Source organism: Lissotriton vulgaris, chromosome 3_1 (genome assembly GCF_964263255.1).
Source record: "Lissotriton vulgaris chromosome 3_1, aLisVul1.2, whole genome shotgun sequence".
NCBI classification, from domain to species: Eukaryota; Metazoa; Chordata; class Amphibia; order Caudata; family Salamandridae; genus Lissotriton; species Lissotriton vulgaris.
This window is the reverse complement of record NC_141689.1, coordinates 423,597,177-423,621,862: the sequence shown is the minus strand read 5'-3', so window position 1 is coordinate 423,621,862 and position 24,686 is coordinate 423,597,177. Positions and strand designations below refer to the sequence as shown.

General features: G+C 45.4%; 1 protein-coding gene, 2 non-coding genes and 2 pseudogenes across 3 annotated transcripts; all 5 read right to left on the bottom strand.

Moving 5' to 3' along the window:
- Positions 1-14,003: 14,003 nt before the first annotated feature.
- Positions 14,004-14,173, bottom strand: LOC147726585 (U1 spliceosomal RNA). The gene has a single exon (XR_015309768.1). It is a non-coding gene; the product is annotated as a U1 spliceosomal RNA (small nuclear RNA).
- Positions 14,174-18,362: 4,189 nt separating this feature from the next.
- LOC147726584 (U1 spliceosomal RNA) lies at positions 18,363-18,526 on the bottom strand. Its single transcript, XR_015309727.1, has one exon. It is a non-coding gene; the product is annotated as a U1 spliceosomal RNA (small nuclear RNA).
- Positions 18,527-19,395: 869 nt separating this feature from the next.
- LOC147726583 (U1 spliceosomal RNA) lies at positions 19,396-19,530 on the bottom strand (annotated as a pseudogene).
- Positions 19,531-19,764: 234 nt separating this feature from the next.
- On the bottom strand, positions 19,765-21,069 carry LOC147726582 (uncharacterized). Its single transcript, XM_086962951.1, has one exon. The coding sequence runs from the start codon at positions 21,067-21,069 to the stop codon at positions 19,765-19,767; it is 1,305 nt and encodes a 434-aa protein (XP_086819077.1).
- A 2,173-nt stretch (positions 21,070-23,242) lies between these two features.
- On the bottom strand, positions 23,243-24,621 carry LOC147726581 (uncharacterized; annotated as a pseudogene).
- Between the last annotated feature and the right edge of the window lie 65 nt (positions 24,622-24,686).

Genomic DNA, 24,686 nt, shown 5'->3' with positions numbered 1-24,686 from the left:
ATGGAGTGTGGGTAATGGGCAAGGTGCACAGCAGTTTAATCGGTGTTTTTTTCACAGTTCTGTTTGATGCTAATAAGGTTGGGGGCTCCTGCAGGTAACGTGTCCGTCCGTCACGTTAATGAATTGCTGCTGAATGCGTGCAAACATAAATTATGAGTGCATCCCTGCTGTTAGGGCACTCCCTAGGTTCTTCAAACGAGACTCCATAACAATTATCATTTGTTCATTCATCGTTTATTTTTCAATTATTCTTGTTGGATATTTTATGTCATATCAACGGCTTTTTTTTATAACACAGTATTATTGCTTTGTAAGATCCATCAAAATCTTTAAACGCTCCGATGCATTTCGGGCTTCTTAGCCCTTTTTCCAGGAGCTCTACAAAATCAAAAATGAGATATAGCCAATAACTGAAATGTACCATATAAATACATCAATAAACAACACAGAATGAAAAGCACATAGTGAGGTGAACACATGCAAACGTATGTGAATGGGATGGCAAAAAAGGGCCAAGGTTAACTAATAGTGATCGAAATGTGAACCGTGAGCGGGTGAAAAACATGGGCGAACATGCTACACTTACGTGTGTTGACTTCAGGAAGTTCAAAACAAGCTGAAACTAGAACAAAAGATAGAAACGCCATCAGTTAATAAAGCTTTTATATCGAGATGAACCAACTGTAACGTGACGGTATGAACACCGACTTAATTTATGGCTGAAAGTTGCTGGTCTTCGTTTCGGCGATGTGCGCGGCTGTGAAATCGCGGGTGAAATTTCAAAACGCTGATTCCCAAGCGTAAATCATGTGATAATGTGAAAGGTGGATTGGCCCGGCTGGATCGCATGGTTAGTCGAGCTAAAAAACGGACTGGGACAGATCGAGACTAAACGGCGGCCATGTTGAAACCGAAAAAAGTGAGTGAAACGTGAACAATAAAGTTGTTACAATCAAGAACATGAATGCAAATGATAATAACGAATGTACATATCAGGTGACATCACAAAAGGTATAGCATCAGAAGATCACGCTATCGTGATCTAAATGAAACGGCTAAATTCAATCCTGTCATTGAGCCCGAATGGCTGCATTGCTTGAAGACAGTAAATCCATGATAATTCCCGTTGCAACAGCCTTTTGTTATTGTCTTTGCCCTCTTTTTTTTTCTATGATTTCCAGTACCATGTATTTTAATTGTGCAACATTGTGAGATTGTTCCATGAAGTGAGCGGCAACGTTCGATTTTTAATTCCTGGTCTGGATGTTTGATTTATGTTCATTAAGTCGAACTTTTATTTTTCTTTCAGTTTTGCCAATGTAGATCTTTCCACATGGACACTTGAGTGGGTATACCAGATTAGATTAATCGCATGTGGCGTTGAGTCTGATGTTATGGCCCTTCATAGGGTGGGTAATAGAATTGCCTCTGATAACATTATTACAGCTGTTGCAATTCATGCACAGACGTGTTCCTTTTGCTTCTTCCCGTTTGGGTGGTTCCTTGGACAGTATCTCTTTGATGTTGTGGTTGCGTGTGTGAGCAAAAATGGGATCAGGTTCTGATGTTAAGATGGGCCAGTGTTTCAGAATTATTTTTTTGTATGTAGCACTGAGTTTGGAACACTTTGAGACAAGTACCATCCTGGTGTCTTTGGGATTGGATGTTCTAGTGAGTGCTTTTTCTCTTGTTATCATGGCTACTCGGTTCTCCGCTTCTTTGAGGACTTCCTGAGGGTAACCCCTTTCTAGGAATCTGGTGCCCATTTCTTTAATTCGTTTTGCGCTTAGCTCAATGTTTGACGTTATGCGTTTGGCACGTAACATCTGTGAATAAGGTAGATGCCGTTTTAAAGAACCCTGGTGGAAGCTGGAATAATGTAATGTATTATTGCGATCCGTTTCTTTACGGAACAAGTCTGTTTCAAAACCAGTGGTGGTTTTGGTAAGGAGTACATCCAAAAATGTAATGGCTTCCTCATTTATATCCCGAGTTGAATTCTATCGTCTTTAGTATTCAAATCTGTAAGCATTTGTTGTAGGTGTTCTTTTGTATCCTTCAAGATGAAAAATAAATCGATGTATCTGACGAATAATTTTAGGTTGTTGGACCAGTTAGGATTCTCATAGATGTTGGTTTCTTCGAATTCTTTCATATAGATATTCGCGAACAAATGATAATTGTTATGGAGTCTCATTTGAAGAACCTAGGGAGTGCCCTAACAGCAGGGATGCACTCATCATTTATGTTTGCATGCATTCAGCAGTAAATTGAATGGAGGACAGCACGGCACTCTCATGGAAACATCAAGTAAGTTTAATTTTAGCACAGAGATAAAACATACATCTCACCAGCTGACCAGACTCCAACTGCCGAGTCTGGAATTTCTGCTAAGTGAAGTCAGAACATAGAAACGATCATTACATTCTGGAAGTATAAGCTAGTAACAACATGAAGGAAAGACTACATTAAATTGTATTAACAGTAATTTGCATTTACAACAGCAAAAAATTAAAACCACCAGCCAAACTCACATTTTTATTGCATAGCAAAAATTGTGTTTATAAATTAAAAATACCGTCTCCATCAAACAATGAGGTTGGACAATATACATTTTAAAGGCGAATATCATGGCCAGTCGGGTTACCATCTACTCACGGAAGTCTACTTTTGACAATATGATCTACCTTCATAATGGTGCAAGAAGATGATCTGCAAAAAAGAATAACAACTCTAGCATTCCTATCAATATTGCAGCCAGACAACATTGAACAGGCCACAATTTCGTTTGTCTTTCAACATTTTATCCTTTGAACCTTCAGATATTGCACATTCTGGAAGAAAAATAATATCCAGGTTCTTATGTTTTAAACAATCAAGAACAGAAGAGCATTTAATGGCTTTACCCTGATATCGAACATTGATGTTACCCAAGAAAAGCATCAGAGAGAAATAAAAAATTATATACATCAGGGTTTTCGAGAGTCCTTGACTAGTGTAAAGGGGTCACCTGTTTCTGACTGAAATTTAATATTGTCCAGACCATCCAGGGCAACATAATCATTTTAAGAGATCAGTTTAAGATCTTCACGGGAGTCTTTGCTTTCTACTCCAGACGCATCTGCGTCATTACATTCTGTTTCTTTCCCTTTGAGGTGGCCATGGATTTTTCAACAACTCTCAATCTCTTCAGCAGGAATATCATCTTCCTTATCCTATTCTATCATCATCACAGCTACCACATAGTAAGAGAGAGAAGCAGAAGAGAGCTCTATTGCCTTGCAAGCATTGTCAATCTTTGAGAGAGGATCCCCACATGGGGAAGTAAAGACTCCCCTTTACTTTTAAAGTTGTTCTCCAAATTGAGAGTAGAGGAAATCTCTTCATTTGCAATGTTTCCTTGGCTGTGTAGAGGAAATGGTTTATTTATTTTGAAAGTTTTATATAGCGCGAACAAGATCTTTGCAGATATCAGAGCGCTTTACAAAAACAAGGGGTAAGCACAAGAGAGTGATTAACAGACTTGAGCACAGAATAGTTGTAGGTAATAAATGAGTAGCAAAATAGGGTAGGTACATGAGGGAGCATAGTCAATCAGATAAACCAATAATACAAATAAACAATCAGATGAACAAATAGTACAAATAGGTGCAGATTCTCAAATAGATCCGAGAGGCAAAGGAATTGTCGGCATGTATGGTGAGTACGTCAACAATGCTCAGGACCTCGACCGTGTTAGTATGATGCGTGGAGAATCCTGAAAAATCCCAGATTGGTGCGCAATTGGAAAAGTACGCTATCCCTGTTCTAGACCTAATATGAGTCCATTCCTTCAGAGAACTATGTAAAGTCTTTAACCTAACTTTCTTGAAGAATCTCTGATGCCCAAACTTAAATAGAAAACCGTCCAATGGGAGGGTGGAGCCCAAAATCATTGCCTTGAACATGCGGCCATTTGGGTTATCTAACGGGGTCTTTAATAGCATTCTAGAGTGGGTCAGATGGAACGCCCATGCATAATATTCAAGGTCTGGTAAAGCAAGACCTCCCTTTTCTCTCCTCCTTCTTAACTTCTTCCAAGCCAACCTAGTTGACTTAAAGCACCAGATGAATGAATTAATATTTTGTTGGCATTTGAAAAGTGACTTGGTATCGAATATTAGTGGAATACAGTTAAAAATAAATGAGTATTTGGGGAGGATGGTCATTTTCACCAAGCTGGTTCTCCCGTAGATGGAAAGAGGGAGAAAAGACCAGGACTTCATGAGTACTTTAGATTCACGGGAGATCCTGTCCAGATTAGACTGGGACAGGAGATTTATGTCATGTGTGATTGTTATACCCAGATAGCGGATTGAAGGCCTGACCGGAAGCCGAAGATTTATGATGTTCCAGGCCATTATGTCGGTTTTTCCGGCGTTTATTTCATAGCCGGAGAATTTTCCAAATTCCTCAGCTTTTTTGATTACTATGGGGAATGCCTGGACCGGGTTTGTTGTGTAGATGAGAATGTCATTGGCATATAATCCGCACTGTTGGAAGCAGGAATAACATGCTGGGGAGACGGTGGCAGAAGGATCCATATTGAATTGGGAATTATTCTCAGAAAAGGTAACCTCACCATTATCCTGGTATGCATATTTACAATTGACCAGCTGGTTTCGTACTCAAGTTAATAAAAAGGCCAAATTCGGCGGAGTTAGCATATTAGAAAAAAACCTTGTCGAGAAACCCTATGGAGGGAAAGAAGTAGCTTTTTTCTACTGGAACATTACGGAAGAAGCAGACGGAGAATTTAGCCTCCCGATAAAACTTTGGACTGGAGAGGGAGAAGGGCGGGCAGAAGAGAAATGGTTTGAATCTTTTAGCCTTCTCTATAAAATCATTAAACCCGCCTGGTTGAGGCGTAATCAATTATTTACACTACATCGAGCGTACTATTCCCCTAAAAAGCTTTCCAAGTTTCAGCCAGGGAAGTGCTGCAGCAAATGCTCCCTCCCAGCTGCCTCAGACCTACATATGTTCTGGGAGTGTCCAAATGTCAAGATATTCTGGCAAGAAGTTAAGACTTCACTTGATTCCATGCTTCAAATTCCCATTCCTCTCACCTGGTGTTAGTCATTTTTGGGCTATCCAGTAACATCAAGGGGTTAGAAAGAGAATTCCTATATTATGCTATCTTAATAGCAAGAAGAGAACTATGCAAAAACTGGGTTAATGTAAATCCGCCGACCCATGCAGAGTGGCTGTCTTCACTTTACGAAATATCGAAAGTAGATCTAGCTAGATCCTGCAGCCCCAGAACTCTGAGATTTTGGAACTTTTTGATAGATGGGAGACGGGATAACTGAAACGCCCGGGGTTTTTTTTTTTTTTTTTTCTTCTTTTCCCCGGGTCCGATGATTAAGCCTAAGTTTCCATGTCCATTGGGAGGCACCCCATGCCACAAAGCTACTGGACTATCGGCCAATATCGGGTTCGAATGGAGATAGTTTGTGCGGGGCTCTTCCTCACTAAGACATCAGATCCGCTCTGTAGGATGTTGTGAAGCCAATTTTAGGTTTCGTGATTGCGCAGTAGCGACTGTCTTTCTGCAGCTAGAGTACCCCTGGAACGATATAGTGGCTAATGAGGACAAAAAAAAAAAAACAATGCTCAGGACCTCACAATCCCTGCAAGGATACTAGATATGCATGGCAGATCCAGGTATGGTCACAAGCTTATTGCGAGGAACATGTTGTTCTTTAGGGAGTGGGGCGATGGTGTCTTCCTGCAGCACTGAGTGACTGCATAGCAACTGTTCCTTTAACATTAGTTGCTCATCAGTTTTAATTGTGATTCCTCTGCCAATGCATGGCACGCAAGGAAGCATCTTTCATCTGAATTGTGACATGCATCTTTTACTGCGCCTTTGAGAATTCTTTGTCATGGGCCAAGCAAATCGGTAAAGGAGGAGCCATAACACTGAGAATTTTCTGTTTCAAGTGCAGACGCAGATTAGTGTTGTTAGCTAAGACACAAAGCTGCTGTTGCTGGACACGTGACAGTGGCACACCATTTAACTTAGTGGAGGCAGAGGCTCCAGAAATAATTTAGCGTTAGAGTCTTGGCACTGCACTGAAAGAGGAGCACTTCCGGAAGGGATTCTTCACTAGGCATATTAAATTGTTCCCTCATTTCACACATTTTGTGGAGTAAAGAGGCTCCTGTTGTAAAGTTAATAGATTCCTCCAAACCTAAACGAATAGGTCCTTTCTCCTCCCCATTAATGTCATCATAACTTTGGAGCTCTCTTGGGCGTGGGATAGGCAGTTTACTTTCATTCTCAGTTGCCTTTGCCTTTAAGAACTGTCAATCCTCATATGCCTTTAATATGTGTGTACTATCCTGCTATTCTCAATGTGATGACTTTCCACCACCAATGGAACGTTCATTGGAGCAGCTGTCAGAATGTTGGTGTTCTGCCTAGATAGTGACAGTTGGATGGGCTGAGCACCTAGATGGATGCTCCTGGTGGGGTCTCCTATTGAGCTTGTACATGTCATAACCTTTCTGCTCAATAAATCTACTTGAGAACTACCTACAAGCGTGGACATCATTACTACATTATTTTGACGACGATACTGAAAGAACCTACTTCAGTCACCTCTACAAGTACTACAAGCAAGTTACTGGAACCTACTACAAGCAAATTACTGGAACATGCTATTCTGAAATGTAATCAAGTCACCCCAACTGGCATCGTGACCCCACCAGTGACCTGCCACCGGTCGCCCACAGCAGTTTGCCAGTTGTTTAAGCATCTGGAGGGTCTGGTGAGCAAGCCTTTCTTTTTGTCAAGCCTTCTAACACCCACATTTGAAGCCCTGCATCATTGACTGTCTGCTGCATCAGTGCCATCTTGCCTATCTACTGCCTTTCTACTGTGCTGGATGATTATTTCAGTCCTCAACCTGACAACTGTTAAGTCTTTGGGGCTCTGGTGCATCGTTTTTTACTTCAAGAGAATTTGCAGGACTGAGTTCACTTATTTTCCGGTGTGTCTGCAGTCACCTTGTTTCATACTGCCTGGTGAAGGAGTGTGTTTTGGTTTTTACTGTCAGCACCTGCCTGCACGTCAGTACCTACGACCTGGCACTTTGAAGTATTCTTCATTAAGAGGGTTTGTGTTTACCTGACTATGTGTTTGAGACAGCGCTGTGCACAGCTTCCCAGTGGGCCCTCTCACACGTTAATCTATTTATTTCTAGAAGATTCGGCGATTTTTTGTGAGTGGACTTTATTGTTTTTCAACATTTTACCCCTACTACGGTGGTTCAACTGTATCTTTTCATATTTTAAATGGCAGCGCGTGTCTTTCGCTCTGCGTGTTCTTACCTGCTGTCTTCTTCGAGGCTCCTGTGACGTGCTGCCTTCCCTGCATTATCAGCCTATTGCTCTGTGGTATAAGAAGAGCCGTGAGCCACCCGGCTGTGCGTCTATGTACGTGCCTCCATTTTTGTTTATACAATTTTGTCCAAGCATTCCTGTGATGTTTTCCACGGCTGTGTCTTCCTTGTCAAAACAACATTTTCTAAAGACATTGAGTATTTTTTGGAAACGCCGGAGGTGGAGGAATATTCTCTTCATTATTCTAACTATACTTTGTCAGCAGGCACGGGGAAACACTGTGGATATTTATTGTTTTACCACGGTGTTCTTGGGACATATGTTCAGTTATCAAAGTTTTGTACTCGCCGGCTCATCATCACAAGAGTACAAGTCTTCTCAGCGGTGTTATGTTCGGGACCTTAACACCCCTCATCTTTATAATGTCAACCTGTAATCTTTTTGCCGTCCGATTAAGGTACTGTGTTCATCATTTTTAAATGCCGGAGTCTTTTGTTTTTTTTTCTCTGTTCAGGGAAATGAAAAATAAACTTTCAGTGACTCATCTTTTATTCTCGAGTTGATGAAAAAGAGCCACATTTCCTTCGTGCATCTACTTTGGCTATTGTTTTATCCCTCTATTTAGTATTGTACTGCCATCTAGTGACCTGTTGCCAAATTGAACTATTTAAATTGAACTATTTTTATTCCTATATGTCACATACTTTAACTTAATTATTCGCAATTCTATACCTACTTAGTTCATGTTTAGTATCTTCTATACTTTATGTCGTATTTTGGTGTTGTTTGGGCACATTTATGGTGTGGGTAGTTATGTATGGGAGCTGGTCTCCTTATCTTGGTCTATTCTCAGTGTTGGGTGGTGCGCACACTTCTTCACTGGTCCCTCCTTTATGTGCCTGGTCTTTGTTGTTTATGCATTTCACAGTGTGGCTTTTATTCTTCTTGGCAGTAATTTTGTTGTTGCAGTAACTTAATTTTCATTACACTTTAATTGGTATCCAACCTTTATCTTTTTACAGCTGTGTGTTTTTCCCTTACTATTTTGGCTGTATTTGCTTAGGGTTTTAGTCCCTTTAGTTTTCAGTGCTGCACTTCAGTTGTCCATACACAGACTCTTCTGTGTTGCGTAGGGTTTTTCACCCTTTAGTTTTCTTCAGTGCACATCAGTTGTCCATACACAGACCACACTGGTAGTTTGTCTGTAGTTCGTATAGGGTCATACTCCCTTTAGATTGTAATTGTGCTCATCTTGTGTCTATACGCAGATCCCTTCTAATTTTGTTTATCTGTGTTTTGTTAAGGATCATTGTCCTTTTAGTTTCTAACAGCACCACATTAGTTGTCCACACATGGACCCCACATAAATTTTGTTGGTGCCAATTTCGTTTCCTTCCAAGGAGTTATGCTTGGGATACTGTCCCTTGACATTATCGTTATGGGTTCGTATCCATACTGTGTCTTTTCAATCCAGTTTGAAAGAATTTATTGAAAAGTTTAAAGTCTTTTTACTTCTCTTGTTTTAAGTTTTCTCATATCTGCTGGTTGCCCAGTTTTATTTTTGTGCACAGTGTGTTTTCACAATTTTTTGTGTCTTGATACTTGCAACGCTTGTAGTTCTGTTCATAGTCTGGTGTACTGTGTAAATGAGATGTGGTCTTATTTTCATATTTAGCTTTAGTTTTATGTTTATTCAAGTGCTTTCATGCATATATAGCTAAATATGTTCTGTTTTATTGTATCTTGATTAATTTTTCTCGCACTATTTCCATAGCATTACTGATTTGTATTTTGTTTATGCTTAATAGTGTTTTGATGAGGTTCTCCCAATTTGTTCCTCATCCTCTTTTCTGTTTTATTCTTCTTTCTCTGCTTTTCTGTGTTCTATAATTTCCTTTCTTTTTCATTCTCCATTCATTCCTGTTCTGGCCAGTAGGTGTGCGTTGGAGTTGTTTTCGTATTTTCTTCTTTTCTTTTCTTTTCTGCCGTTGCGTGAGAAGGGAGGATGGTTTGTATGTTTGGTTCTATTCTTCTATTCCGATTTCTGTATTTCTCTTTGCTTGTTCCTATTCCTTCTTCTGGCTTGTTCCTATTCCTATTTCTGGATTTCTTTTTCTTTAATTCTCTTGTTGCTTTACTTGTGACAGGATGTTTCCCTTTCGCTGTTTCTTTCTTTCTTAGCTTACTTTGCTTGTTTTATTTCTCTAGTTCTTATTTGTGGTTTCTAGCTTTTGTTTTCTGTGTAAGAAAACGGGATATGTACTATCCTGCTATTCTCAATGTGATGACTTTCCACCACCAATGGAACGTTCATTGGAGCAGCTGTCAGAATGTTGGTGTTCTGCCTAGATAGTGACAGTTGGATGGGCTGAGCACCTAGATGGATGCTCCTGGTGGGGTCTCCTATTCAGCTTGTACATGTCATACCCTTTCTGCTCAATAAATCTACTTGAGAACTACCTACAAGCGTGGACATCATTACTACAATGTGGTCCTTGGAACCACAGACATTGCAGGATTTTTCTGTTGTACTATGGGCAGCATCATGCCCAGTATGCTGATACGGTGTGCAGTAGCGCTCAGTGCAGTCTCTAGCAAAATGCCCCACATCATTACACCGCTTACCAGTTTCTGGCTGTCCTACGTAACAAACATTCCCCATGACCCCTCCAAGTCGGATTAGACTTGGAATATGGATTAATTCTTCTGTAGCTGGATTCCTTTACAGGATAACATATTCCTTAAAATACCCTGTTGTAACACCATCTGCATCTTTTACTCTTGCCCCATGGGACACTACACGGAACTGATTGAGCCATGTTATAATGTTTGTGCTGTGTATAAATCCACTGAATATAGATTTGTTCATCCATCTCTTTTGTGGCTGTGTTTAGGCTGTCATCATAAAATTATTTTCTTCAGACTGCTTTTCTTTAAAACGTTTCGGGCATTGTTCAGACAGCACAAATGTTATGAAAATGACTTCAAACACTCCGCCACCAGTAAAACCGAAAAGATAATCAATTTGTTTAGGTCTAAAACCCATTTCTTTTTGTAGCACTGACCTGCTAAACAGGACCCCATTCATCCTGGCTTTAGGCTAATTCAAGGAGAATCTGACAGCATTGTCAGGTGCCCAGGAGGCCGTAATTCTGACTGGAAACCCTGTCAGAAAGGGTTTACCTTTATTTGGTGGGATTTCGTCAGAGAAGCACGACTGGGAGACACAGCTGAGAAAAAATGGAAGGTTCACAGCTGAAGGAGAATGGAATCTTCACGTGCAGCTTGAATTCCAAGGAAGCCAGCTGCTCCGGCTACCTCCTGATTATTGTGTCTCTCCTGCCAGGTAAGAATGAGTTGGAAGGGGAGAGGGCAAGAACGGCCCGCTTGGCATCTCCCCACAGAGTAAGTGTGGCATCCACAGAGGCAAAGCCTGAGGCCGGGCGAGGCAGAGCATGGGCTTTGTGGGGCGCACAGTGACCAGCCAAGGACCAGGCGCCCCCTTTGGAAAGTGTTTACAACAAGGGGTGGTGAGGGACAGAGTCTCTGAATTAAGCAGAAAGCTCTCACCCAGTCAAGAGATCAGGGCTAGATCCAACACCGTTTTTTAGCTCACTGCACCATCCCAGTTTCAGAACCTGGCTGTATGTAAATTAGTCTGTTCCTGTCCCAGTGCATGATGGGAACAGGGCAAACCAAACTACAAAAGCCAATTCTTACACTGGGAAGGAAACAAGCTCCCGGGGACCGGTTTCTGGCATTACAGCCGTCTTCGGCCCGGTTTGCTTGAATTCTGATGGTGCAATGAGCAAGGGTCTCACATCTGAGAATACCCTTCCACGCTTAGGGTGGACAAAAATATTTACAACAAGGGGTGGTGAGGGACAGAGTCTCTGAATTAAGCAGAAAGCTCTCACCCAGTCAAGAGATCAGGGCTAGATCCAACACCGTTTTTTAGCTCACTGCACCATCCCAGTTTCAGAACCTGGCTGTATGCAAATTAGTCTGTTCCTGTCCCAGTGCATGATGGGAACAGGGCAAACCAAACTACAAAAGCCAATTCTTACACTGGGAAGGAAACAAGCTCCCGGGGACCGGTTTCTGGCATTACAGCCGTCTTCGGCCCGGTTTGCTTGAATTCTGATGGTGCAATGAGCAAGGGTCTCACATCTGAGAATACCCTTCCACGCTTAGGGTGGACAAAAATATTTACAACAAGGGGTGGTGAGGGACAGAGTCTCTGAATTAAGCAGAAAGCTCTCACCCAGTCAAGAGATCAGGGCTAGATCCAACACCGTTTTTTAGCTCACTGCACCATCCCAGTTTCAGAACCTGGCTGTATGCAAATTAGTCTGTTCCTGTCCCAGTGCATGATGGGAACAGGGCAAACCAAACTACAAAAGCCAATTCTTACACTGGGAAGGAAACAAGCTCCCGGGGACCGGTTTCTGGCATTACAGCCGTCTTCGGCCCGGTTTGCTTGAATTCTGATGGTGCAATGAGCAAGGGTCTCACATCTGAGAATACCCTTCCACGCTTAGGGTGGACAAAAATATTTACAACAAGGGGTGGTGAGGGACAGAGTCTCTGAATTAAGCAGAAAGCTCTCACCCAGTCAAGAGATCAGGGCTAGATCCAACACCGTTTTTTAGCTCACTGCACCATCCCAGTTTCAGAACCTGGCTGTATGCAAATTAGTCTGTTCCTGTCCCAGTGCATGATGGGAACAGGGCAAACCAAACTACAAAAGCCAATTCTTACACTGGGAAGGAAACAAGCTCCCGGGGACCGGTTTCTGGCATTACAGCCGTCTTCGGCCCGGTTTGCTTGAATTCTGATGGTGCAATGAGCAAGGGTCTCACATCTGAGAATACCCTTCCACGCTTAGGGTGGACAAAAATATTTACAACAAGGGGTGGTGAGGGACAGAGTCTCTGAATTAAGCAGAAAGCTCTCACCCAGTCAAGAGATCAGGGCTAGATCCAACACCGTTTTTTAGCTCACTGCACCATCCCAGTTTCAGAACCTGGCTGTATGCAAATTAGTCTGTTCCTGTCCCAGTGCATGATGGGAACAGGGCAAACCAAACTACAAAAGCCAATTCTTACACTGGGAAGGAAACAAGCTCCCGGGGACCGGTTTCTGGCATTACAGCCGTCTTCGGCCCGGTTTGCTTGAATTCTGATGGTGCAATGAGCAAGGGTCTCACATCTGAGAATACCCTTCCACGCTTAGGGTGGACAAAAATATTTACAACAAGGGGTGGTGAGGGACAGAGTCTCTGAATTAAGCAGAAAGCTCTCACCCAGTCAAGAGATCAGGGCTAGATCCAACACCGTTTTTTAGCTCACTGCACCATCCCAGTTTCAGAACCTGGCTGTATGCAAATTAGTCTGTTCCTGTCCCAGTGCATGATGGGAACAGGGCAAACCAAACTACAAAAGCCAATTCTTACACTGGGAAGGAAACAAGCTCCCGGGGACCGGTTTCTGGCATTACAGCCGTCTTCGGCCCGGTTTGCTTGAATTCTGATGGTGCAATGAGCAAGGGTCTCACATCTGAGAATACCCTTCCACGCTTAGGGTGGACAAAAATATTTACAACAAGGGGTGGTGAGGGACAGAGTCTCTGAATTAAGCAGAAAGCTCTCACCCAGTCAAGAGATCAGGGCTAGATCCAACACCGTTTTTTAGCTCACTGCACCATCCCAGTTTCAGAACCTGGCTGTATGCAAATTAGTCTGTTCCTGTCCCAGTGCATGATGGGAACAGGGCAAACCAAACTACAAAAGCCAATTCTTACACTGGGAAGGAAACAAGCTCCCGGGGACCGGTTTCTGGCATTACAGCCGTCTTCGGCCCGGTTTGCTTGAATTCTGATGGTGCAATGAGCAAGGGTCTCACATCTGAGAATACCCTTCCACGCTTAGGGTGGACAAAAATATTTACAACAAGGGGTGGTGAGGGACAGAGTCTCTGAATTAAGCAGAAAGCTCTCACCCAGTCAAGTGCGCAGCTACCCACAGAAGCTACCCACAGACCTCGGCAGCCCAGAAAAATTTGCATGCCCACACCCAGCAGCAGAGCCAATCAGGGCTCTGCTTTTGACCTAGGGCGGCTTTCACACAACCCTCATAACCATCTCACTAACCCAGGAGCAACTTATTGTACTCGTCGTGAAGCCCATAGCACCGCTAGAGAATAACTTTACAAGGGGTACAATATTTTTGTGTCTCGCCCCTGCTCCATCACTTTCACTATGCTGCATGTTGCTCACACAGTGGGAAAGCCAAGGCTACAGCTGGCTCAGAAGGGGCTCGGAGGCCGAAAACGGGTCCAAAGTTAGATTTTCCAGGCCCTCCATACTGTGCGCAGGCAAAGGGTACAGCAAGCACAGAAGAGGGCTTGCCAGGTCGAAATCGGGCCCAGAAGCACGTTCCCTAACTCCTAACCCAGCATCCCCCAGGCTAGTAAATTTGTCCATGTAATTTGCTCTTGCCAACTCCTCATTCCAGCCAGCTTACAGCAACCTGGACGGACCACACGAAACGTCAAAGGGTGCTCCAGACTTCTTGTTATTTTTTTTCCCTTTTTGTCTTTCTTGAAACCAGAGATCAGGGGAAAGCGCGAACACAGTGCCCCACTATCAAAAATTATGCAATTGAGTATCCCGCATTTGGGGACATCGCAGGGGTCAGCACATCCGAAGTGCAATGGATGAGCCTCACCCTGGGAGAACCTTTTTTTTTTTTTTTTTTTTTTTTTTCAAAAACCTTTATTAGTATAAAAAGGCAGTACAAGTTAGCCAGTCCTTGAACAGGTGGCACAACAAAGAACCATGTGTAGACTGTACGCAGTACATAATCAGCACTCTGGTGTACATATCAAGTATTGTCATCAGAGGTCAGATAAAATCTTTATAGATTTTAGAGTAGAACCATAAGAGTTAACTTAACAGAGAGTATTCATTTTCAGTGTGATTAAAAACACAGAAAGAGAGAGACGAGATTCAGAAAATATTACATGAATCTTATGTGTAATCCCATACCCAATCAGCATATGTAGTTTCTTTTCCGCATTCGACTATATCTTTGCATAAATAGTCTTGAACCAAAGAGCGACCAAGAGCGTAAACAACAGGTGGCGAAAGATCTACTCCTTTAAATAGGAGGAGGTTACGAGCCATCCAAAGCGCATCTTTCATGCAATTGACACCAATCCAAAGCTTGTGGCAAGGAAAGTCTGATCTCATTAAGCCAAAAAGAACAATCTCCTTTGTGAGAACTACATCATTATTAAGGCGGGAAAACCAGTCCTTAGTCAAATTCCAAACGGCCTGCGCCATCATACAGTTCCAGAATAAGTGTTCTATAGACTCATCTAGGAGGCACCCTTTTCTAACACAAATAGGGGACCTAGACATTCTTCTCTGATGCAAAAACAACCGTAAAGGCAAACAACCTTGTACCACCGACCATGCAAGATCACGATGGGTATTAGACAAATATTTAGCAGAAACATTAGCCCATATTTCTTTAGATGTTTTCATTGAAAAACCTACAACAGGGATCAAAGAGTGATCGCCAATTGCTTTTTGAATCAGTTTTGGCGACAACAAGTCAGTAGGAATCTGGCCCAAGTTGTGTTTCTTGAGAAAGGTCTTAGCAAAATGATAGACAAAGGGGCAGGATTCTGAGTGTGGAGTATTATTGGGGACATCCCTGCTCCAAACCCTACAAACTGTAAAGCTGAGCCAAAACCTACAAAAGTAAGTCCATTTCCTTTCCTCTAAATTTGGACCGGTGCTCCCTTTAATCAAATTATTAATAAAAACAGAATAAAGGCGGAGCCCAATGTCAGGTGCATTCTTACCACCCTGTAAGCAAGGTTTGTACATTTTAACACGTGCCACTTTTTCATGTTTAGCACCCCAGATAAACTGGAAAATCCATCTTTGAAGCAAGGTCAAACAGGAACGGGGCATAGGGAAAATCATGGCAACATAAAGGAGGCTAGAGAGCAATTCAGCTTTAGATACAAGGATTTTCCCAGACAGGGAAAGCGATCTCAAACTCCAAAACGCAATCTTCTGTTTAACTTTAGTCATGCAATCATTCCAGTTATGAGTAGAGGCACTTTCCCCAAAGAAAAGCCCCAATACCTTGATACGGTCTTGTACAACATTAAGGCCCCAATCCATAAAGGGTTCTTTCCATTGAAGATATAAACATTCACTTTTAGTAACATTGACTTTAGCTGCAGCTGCAAAGAAAAAACGGTTACAAAACCATAATACTTGGCGAATAGAGGCATTGCTGGTACAGAAAACAGAAACATCATCCATATAAGCTGATAACACAGCTGAACGACCCATCCCACCCGGGAGAGGAATACCCTTGATAATTGTATTATTTCGTACAGCGGCCAGGAAAGGTTCAATGGCCATTATAAACAGGAGCGGTGACAAAGGGCAGCCCTGTCGTACCCCAGAGTCGATAGGAAAAGGGCCAGTGGGGTTTCCATTAACCAACACACAGCTGTAACAGTCAGTATACAATAGGTTAATCCATGAACAAAACTTTTGCCCAAAGTTCATTTTCTTGAGGACCTTAAAGAGAAAAGAGTGATTCAATTTGTCAAAAGCTTTCTCTTGGTCCAAACTTAATAAACAAAGCGGTAGACCACGGTCCTTCACATAATATAACAAATCTCTAAACAAGCATAAATTATCCTGGATTTTACGGCCAGGAACGCCGCAGGTTTGATCAGAAGCGATAACAGTTGAAATCACTGGCCTAAGTTTGAAAAATAAGGTTTTGGATAAAATCTTAAAGTCAGCATTTAATAGGCTAATTGGGCGCCAATTCTTCAAATCATGCCTGTTCCCTTTTTTTTTATAAAGAAGTTTAATAGTTCCACCACGAAGTGAGCTGGGTAGGGAGCCAAAACTAAAGGAGTGCAAATATACCTGTAGTAGGTCTGGGCCAATAAGATCCCAAAAAGTTGCATAAAACTCTACAGGGAGACCATCAGATCCTGGTGCTTTTCCCTTAGGCAAACTACGCATTGCCCTCTCAATGTCATCTAAGATAATATCACTCTCTATGTCTGTTTTATCTTCTTCAGAAAGGGAAAGTTGTAACTGTTGGAGGAAAAAATTGGCTGTAGCCTCATCGCAGGAGTTCCTCGCATACAAGTTCCTATAGAAGTCAAAAATACATTTACTAATCCCATCTGTAGAGGTGTGCCTAGTGCCTGCGGAGTCAGAGACAGAGTCTAAAATTCTACCCCCAGACTTAGCCTTTAAGAAAAAGAAACGAGAGCATTTTTCATTTTCTTCAAAAAAATTTGCTCTGCTGCGTACAATTAACCCTTCAGTATACTCGGAATAAAGTGAAGAAAGTGACTGTTTACATTAGAGGAATTCAGTTTGTACATTAAAACCCAGATCTAACAGGCGGGAGAGGTTTTGTAACTGTATTTGTAAACGGTGAATTTTGTGCCTTCTGGACCTAGCCAGTCTGATCCCCTCTCGGATAAAGAAGGATTTCGTACGGACTTTAATGTCCTCCCACCAATCTGTAAATGTTGGGAATAAAATCTGAAGCGACTGCCAGTTCTTATAGTGGGAAATAAACTTCTGACAAATAAACTTGTCTTCTAATAAACTTACATTGAGTTTCCATAAGCCTTTCCCGCGCTGCGGGAGTGCCGAAACAGAAAGGCCTACCTTTAACAAGTTATGGTCAGAAAAGAAAACAGGGATAGTTTCTGCTGATGTAATCTTATCTAAGGAATTGGTAAATATGAAATCAATGCGGGACATTGTAGAAGAATTAGGACTAGACCATGTAAAACCTGGGTCCTTAGGGTGAAGGACTCTAAATGCATCCTGTAAGTTAAAATCGGTTATTACATTCAAAAGCATTTTTGAACTACTATCCAAGCGGACAGTAGAAGGAGAAATTCTGTCATTGATATGGAGTAAACAGTTAAAGTCCCCACCAATAAAAACATTTTTGTCACACAGCAAAAGTTGTGGCAATAAATTCAAAATATCATTTCTATAAGTCAATGATGTGGGGCAATATACATTAATAAGACGAATATCATGGCCATTCCACACGCCATCTACACATAACACTCTGCCTTTAGCCATATGATTAACTTTCTGAATGTCAAAAGTAGAATCGCGGAAAAGAATGCCAATGCCTGCATTCCTATCTAAATTACAGCCAGACCAAACAGATTGTCCACAACCCCATCTGTCCTGCAAAAGTTTGTCTTTGGTAGCCTCTGGAATAGCACATTCTTGTAAAAAGATAATGTCAATATTTTGATGCCTTAAGAAATCAAAAATTGAACCACACTTAATATCATTACCTAAACATCTGACATTGATGCTGCCTAAAAAGAGCATCAGAGGAAAGTAAAAAACTATATACATTGTCAAATCTTATGTGAGTCTGTTTTCTTACTTTTCTTTTTAATCTTTTTCTTCTTAACTTGAATAAAGGTGTTATCCATGTCCCGGCAGAGCGACAGCGGCCTCGGCCGGCCAGCGAAATTTGCATGTCCACGCCCACCAGCAGCACCAATCAGGGCCCTGCTTTCACAATGCTGCACGCAGCTCAAACGTGGGGCAACGCCAGGGCTACAGCACTCACAGAAGGGGGCTTGTCAGTTCGAAATCGGGCCCAAAAGCCGATCTGTCAGGCCCTCCAAACTGTGCGCAAGCAAAGGCTACGGCAAGCAGACAAGAGGGCTTGCCAGGCCGAAATCGGGCCCAGAATCACGTTTCTAAGCCCTAACCCAGCATGTCACAGTCTTGTCAATTTGCATATGTAATTGGCCCTCGCCCACGCCCCCTTCCAGCCAGCTTACAGCACCCTGGACGGACGACAAGAAACGTCAAAGGGTGCTCCAGACTCCTTTTTATTTTTTTCCCTTTTTGTCTTTCTTGAAACCAGAGATCAGGGGAAAGCGCGAACGCAGTCCCCCACTACCAGAAATTATGCAGTCGAGTATTCCGCATTTGGGGACATCGCAGGGGTCAGCACATCCGAAGTGCAATGGATGAGCCTCACCCTGGGAGAACCACCTTCGTGATCATGGTGTCTCCCCTGCCAGGTAAGTATGAGTTGGAAGGGGACAGGGCGAGGGCGGCCCGCTTGGCATCTCCCGGCAGAGCGAGGGTGGCATCCACACAGGGAAGGCCTGAGGCCGGGCCAGGCAGAGCACGGGCCTTGTGGGGCGCAAGGTTGCCCAGCCAAGGCCCCTGTGCCCACTTTGGAAAGCGCGCAGCTACCCACAGCGGCTTCCCCCAGGCCTCGGCCGGCCAGAGAAATTTGCATGTCCACGCCCACCAGCAGCGCCAATCAGGGCCCTGCTTTCACAATGCTGCACGCAGCTCACACGTGGGGCAAAGCCAGGGCTACAGCACTCACAGAAGGGGGCTTGCCAGGTCGATTTTGGGCCCAGAAGCAGAGATTTGGGGCTTTTGATGCTCAAGAGCTGCCACTGAAGCCCACTCTAGGATAGGCAGTGGCCTGTTGCCTGGCTAGGCCCCAGTTGACTGCTTGTGGCTGAAAGCCAGGGACAAACCGTCCAGCAAGCGAGCAGGGGTTCTCGCCCTGAGCCCCTCACGCCTTCCCTCACGCTCCCAAACGCAGCAGAACCCTCGCCGGGCCGCAGCCTGGGGGCCTCAGCCAGAACGTGGGCCCAGGAAGGCTAGGGTGAGGCAAGTGGCTGGCAGCCAGGCCATAGCCCCAGGGGGGGGGGGAGATCGAAAGGAGCAGACATGTCACCTGGCCAGGGCCTACTGCCCTGTCTCTGGATAGGTCCCCAGAGTGGGAGGCTTCAACTATCCCATCATTCCCCAGGCTCAGCACTTGGCATGCCCACGCCCCCTTCCAATCTAGCCGCAGCACCCTGGACAGAGCACAGAAGACGCCGAAAGGTGCTCCATACTCCTTTTTATTTTTTTGTCTTTCTTGAAACCAGAGATCAGGGGAAAGCGCGAACGCAGTCCCCCACTACCAGAAATTATGCAGTCGAGTATCCCGCATTTGGGGACATCGCAGGGGTCAGCACATCCGAAGTGCAATGGATGAGCCTCACCCTGGGAGAACCACCTTTTTTTGGGGGGCGGGGGGGGGCAAAGACTTCTATTGAGTGCTTAAAAGTTTGCGATACATAGTTTTCAAGGAAGTGGTACCTCCCCATTAGGAAAGGCAGTCCACTTTAACTTTTTAATCAATGCATTTAAACATTTACAGGTCGTCAGATGGGGCTTCAAAATGGTCTGCAGATACCGTTTGCAGATTTAAATGGGGCCACTTTAAAGAGTCCAGTGGGGTAGGGGGGTGGGGGGGGGTTACAGTTCTTCCCCTTCCTCACTTTTCTGCTTGTCCATGGCTGCATAGTCTCTAAGCAGGCTGAGCACCATTCTGCGGCACCCTTCTCGGATCACCACCTCTCCATTGGTCACCAGGCGGGTCCTGGCGAACAGGAGAATGTCTTTAATACAGCAAAGGAGCCTCCAGCACCCCTGGATAGCTTCCTCTGTGTGTCTCCCTGGAAACAGCCCGTACATCATGGACTGTTCAGTAATGTTCTCGTATGGGATGAGGGCTAGCAGTTCTTGGCGTAAGACAGCCCGTAGTCTCTGGGCAAAGTGGCAGGCCCAGAAGAGATGGTGTGCAGATTCCTCTGCGGGGCATCCCCTTGGACAGTTCCTGTGCGGGCACAGGCCTCTGCTGTACATGAAGGACCTTACTGACAGGCCCCCCTTCACAGACATCCATGCTATGTCCTTGTGTCTGTTTGTCAGGCTTGGGGAGGATACATTCCCCCACACGTGCGCTGCCGTTGCTGGGGGCAGATCGCTTACTGGTTCGGTGGTGTCTCTGGTCCTGATCAGTTTGCGGATTGTCTTGGGCTTCCAAAGGCATGGGGTAACACAGTTTAGCCCAAATTCACCCACAAACTTTTCCACCTCCCTGTAGTACCATGGTATGTCCCTGTTGAAAGTTACTGCGTTTTCCCACTTCTCCCATCCCAGCCGTCTCCACACCGGGAGGAGGAAAAAGCGGAAGACTTTGTAGGCAGAGTGGTCCTTGTTTATATTTAACAGAGTTATTCGGACGCAGCCACGCACAAAGAAAGCCCTGAGGATTGTTGGGATGTCGGGGACTGCCTTCCCCCCTTTGCGGTGCTCCTTGTGCATGACCGACCGTTTCACCCTGTCCATCTTTGAGTGCCAGATGAAGTGGAACACCATGCTGTTTATGGCCCGTGCTACGTTGGCCAGGAGTGGCCAGGCCTGTGTCACATATTGCAGCACGGGCAGGGCGTCGTTCCTGAGCACCAGAGCCTTCCCCTCAATGCTCAGGTTTCTCAGGCTCCAGAGACCCAGTTTCTGCTTCACCTTGGCCAAGCGTTCGTTCCAGCTCTTCGCTGCTGCCCCTGGTCCGCCAAACCAGATGCCGAGGATCTTCATCAGTCCTGCCTCGATGGGGAAGGGGAGAGGCTCGTTGCAGAGGTCCCATCGCCCGAAGAGTTTGGCTTGCGACTTGTCCACGTTGATTCTCGCCCCTGATGCCTTTCCGAAGTCTGTACACGCCTCCAGCAGGGATTTGACTGATTCTCCATCCGCGCAGAAGAGGGTGACATCGTCCATGTACAGCGAACACTTGACCTCCTTCTTCGCGTCGCCGGGTGTCTGGATCCCTCTGATGTTTGGGTTCTTCCTGATGTACTCAGCAAGAAGTTCTATAACCAAAACGAACAGAGGTTGCGAGAGCGGGCAGCTGTCTTACCCCAGACCTGATAGGAAAGGGGTCTGTTTTACAACCATTTACAATGACTGAACTGAAGATGTCTTTATACATCACTTTAACGTAACCGCAGAAGCGCTCCCCCAGCCCAAACCCGTGCAGTACCCTCTCCATGAACTCATGGGAGACGCGGTCGAATACCTTCTCCTGATCTAGACAGACCAGCGCAGCCGGGATCTTGCGGTCCATGATGTACTGGATCGTGTCCCTTACCAGTGCCAGGCTATCTGCGACCCTGCGCCCCGGGACCCCACAGGTCTGGTCCGGGTGTAATAACTCTCCCATGGCGCCCTTCAGTCTGTTCGCTAGTGTCTTTGCAAGGATCTTGTAGTCTACATTCAGGAGAGAGATGGGACGCCAGTTCTTTAGTTCACATCTCTCCCCCTTATGTTTATACAAGAGAGCAATCATTCCTTCCCTCAGAGTGCGGGGCATGATTCCCTCCCGCTCCATCTCCTCATACACCCGCAGGAGATCCGGTCCCACTAAGTCCCACAGTGAGGCATAGAACTCGACTGGGAGACCGTCACTACCTGGTGTCTTTCCTGACTTGAAGGATTTCACTGCAAGGTGCAGCTCGTCCAAAGTCAGGGGGGCATTTAGGGCTTCTCTCACTGTTGGGGAAACAGTTCTTGGGATACCAAACAAAAACTTTTCTGCCTGATCTCCCTCTGACCTCTTCTCTGAGTAGAGGTCCCCATAGAAATCCGTCACTACCTTCTTAATGTCCTCCTTTGTGTCACAGAGGGTCCCCTCCTTATTGCGCAGTTGAACCAGAGGGGTGTGCGCAGAGTGGATTTTCTTAAAGAAGAAGGAGTTGCATTTCTCCCCCTTCTCTAAGTTCTCCACCTTGGAACGGAAAATGATCCTCCTGGATTCGTCGTGAAAGTGCTCGCTCAGCTCTTTCTTGACTTCTTCCAGGGGGCTCATGACGTCCCATCCCCGGAGTTGGAGGTCGTGCAGTTCTTGCAGCTCTTGCTGTAGTCTACTGAACTCCCTCTTTCTCCCCCTTTCAACCTGCCTGCCCACATTCTTTAAAAAAATCCTGGAGCCTGCCCTTAACCCATTCCCACCATTCCCCTGTGGACTCGAATGTGTCTTTCATGGCCTGCCACTGGGTGTATGTCTCCCTCAACACCCCCATCACACCCTCTATCTCCAGCAGAGAGCTATTCAGTTTCCAAGTGCCTGGACCTGTCAGGAACTTGCCCGTCAGTTCCCCTTGGAAGTGGATAGCTCTGTGGTCAGAGAAATGAACAGTCACCATTGAATGTTGCTTGAGCCTCACTGATTGAGAGGCGAAGATGAAGTCCATCCTGGAGCGCAAGGAACCATCAGGGCGACTCCAGGTGAAGTTCCTGGCGTCCGCACCCATGGTCCCAATGACGTCTGTCAGGGAGGCCTCACTCACCATCTCTACCAGTAGTCTAGCAGCGTCATCCATCCATCCTTCCCCAGCCCTGGCCCCACATCTACCACCTGCTTCTAGAATACAGTTAAAATCCCCACCCATCAAATTTGTTCTAGAGGTGACCAACTGTGGCCTGAGGCGCTGAAACAGCTCCCGTCGCTCGCCTACGTCAGAAGGGGCGTACACGTTGATGAGTCTGATTGGCTCTCCTGCCCACGAACCGTCAACGACAAGAGCCCTGCCGCCCTCCAGCTCGGTGACTGAATCCGTCGTGAAACGCCTTCCTCTGACTAAGGTAGCCACTCCTACAGACCTACTGCTGTTCCCCCCAGACCAAAAGGAAGGACCTAGGGTCCACTGCTGTTCTAGGTTAGCGTAAGATGTTGCAAAGGGGATGGAGCATTCCTGAATCATGTACACATCACACTCCTGGCTGGCAAGAAAACTCAAAGTACTAGCACATTTGCGCCTGTCTCTAATACTTCTGACATTTACGGAAAATAATGAAATAGCCATCATTAATTAGTTTTTAAGAGTAAACTTAATACTTAAAGACTAATTATCAAGTCAAGGCAATTGGTTGCAAATACATTCGACAAGGCTACTTACGGGGCTGGTTCAGCCTCCTGTCGGGTCTCTTGTGCTGGGCCTTCCTGCTAGGCGGCTGTTGCTTGCTGTTGCACGGTGGCTGCTCCACCCTCTTGGCCGGGCTCGTGGTCTGCCTCCTCTGGGGTGACGGGCAGGTCTTGCTCTTGGCCCTCGATGGTTGTCTCAACCTCTTCTACTCCATGGAGTTTGCCAGCGCCCTCATCTCTCTCAGCACTTCCGTCACTTGCTTGAGTTGCTCATTCGGGGTGTCTTGTTCTGGCTGCATTTCTTCTTCTGAATCCTCGAGCGCGGAGTAGGAGTTGTGGGTGCTCAAGGGTCTCTTGCTTGTTCCTTCAGAGTCCGTTGAGTGTCTCCTTTTCCTGTGTTGTCCAGGTATTTTCCTTTGGGTCCTCGGTGGCAGTTGGGGTGGGAGTCTCCATTAGCTCACTGTGCACACCGGGCTCGGGGATGGTATCGTTGGGTGTCTGTGTCTCTGGGACCTTGGCGGTGTCCTGCTTGGGCTTGGATGCTTTCTGGTTGTGGCCCTTCCCTTTCCCAGTCCCCTTCTCCCGCCGCGGGGCTGGGACTGGACGCAGGGTCGCTTCTGCCTCCTCCTCCTCTGGTTGGCTTCTCCACTGAGGTTGGGCAGCTTGGGCGTAGGATTTGGCTCTTTTTGGGCAGTCCTTAAAGAGATGGCCTACACCCCCACAGAGGTTGCATGGGGTTTTCTCCTTGCAGGTTTTTGCTGTGTGGCCTTCTTTTTTGCAGTTCCTGCATATTTGCGCTGTGCAGTCTTTGCCAGTGTGGCCTGGTTTGCTGCACCTGTTGCATAGTTTGGGCTGCCCAGGGTAGTACAGGTATCCTGAGTCGCGCCCTACAGAGAAACTGGAAGGGGGTGGCGGATTCCATCTGGGGCCAACGGGTCCTCCTTCAGCTTCACCATTGCTGTCCATTTACCATCCCAGATGCCATCACTGTCCAGGTTGCGGGAGGGTTCTTTAGTCACTGTGCAGTGGCAGCGTAGGAAGGTAGTCAGGTCTTGGACATTGACATGTGGGTTGTAGACGTGCACGGTCATTCTCTTGGCCTCCAGCACGAGCTGGCATTCCAGGTGGAAGTCAGAGAAGGGTTTCTCCTCCCGTTGTGACCAGCACATCTGCCAATACCTCCTGCAGATTTGTTCGGACATGAACGTTAGCAGGTAGGTGCCTTTGGGTGCATCCGTCATGATGCACCAGATTTCTGCTGCTGTGAACCCCATCTTGGTTACCAGCAGCTCAGTGAATATCTTCCTGCTTAGGTGTGGTGTGGTGCCATCTGACTCCACCTTTCTCTGCAGCTGTACAGTGTTGTGGAACCATGGATTCAGAGGTCTGCCCATCCTGCTGCTGCTCTGCTGTGCCCAGGAGAAGAAGAAGGATTCCTCAAGGAGCTGGAAGCAGGTAAGTGGTCCCCAGGCCA

Coding starts and splice junctions, on each gene's coding strand:
- LOC147726582 (XM_086962951.1), bottom strand. CDS start 21,069: ATGGACGATGTCACCCTCTTCTGCGCGGATGGAGAATCAGTCAAATCC.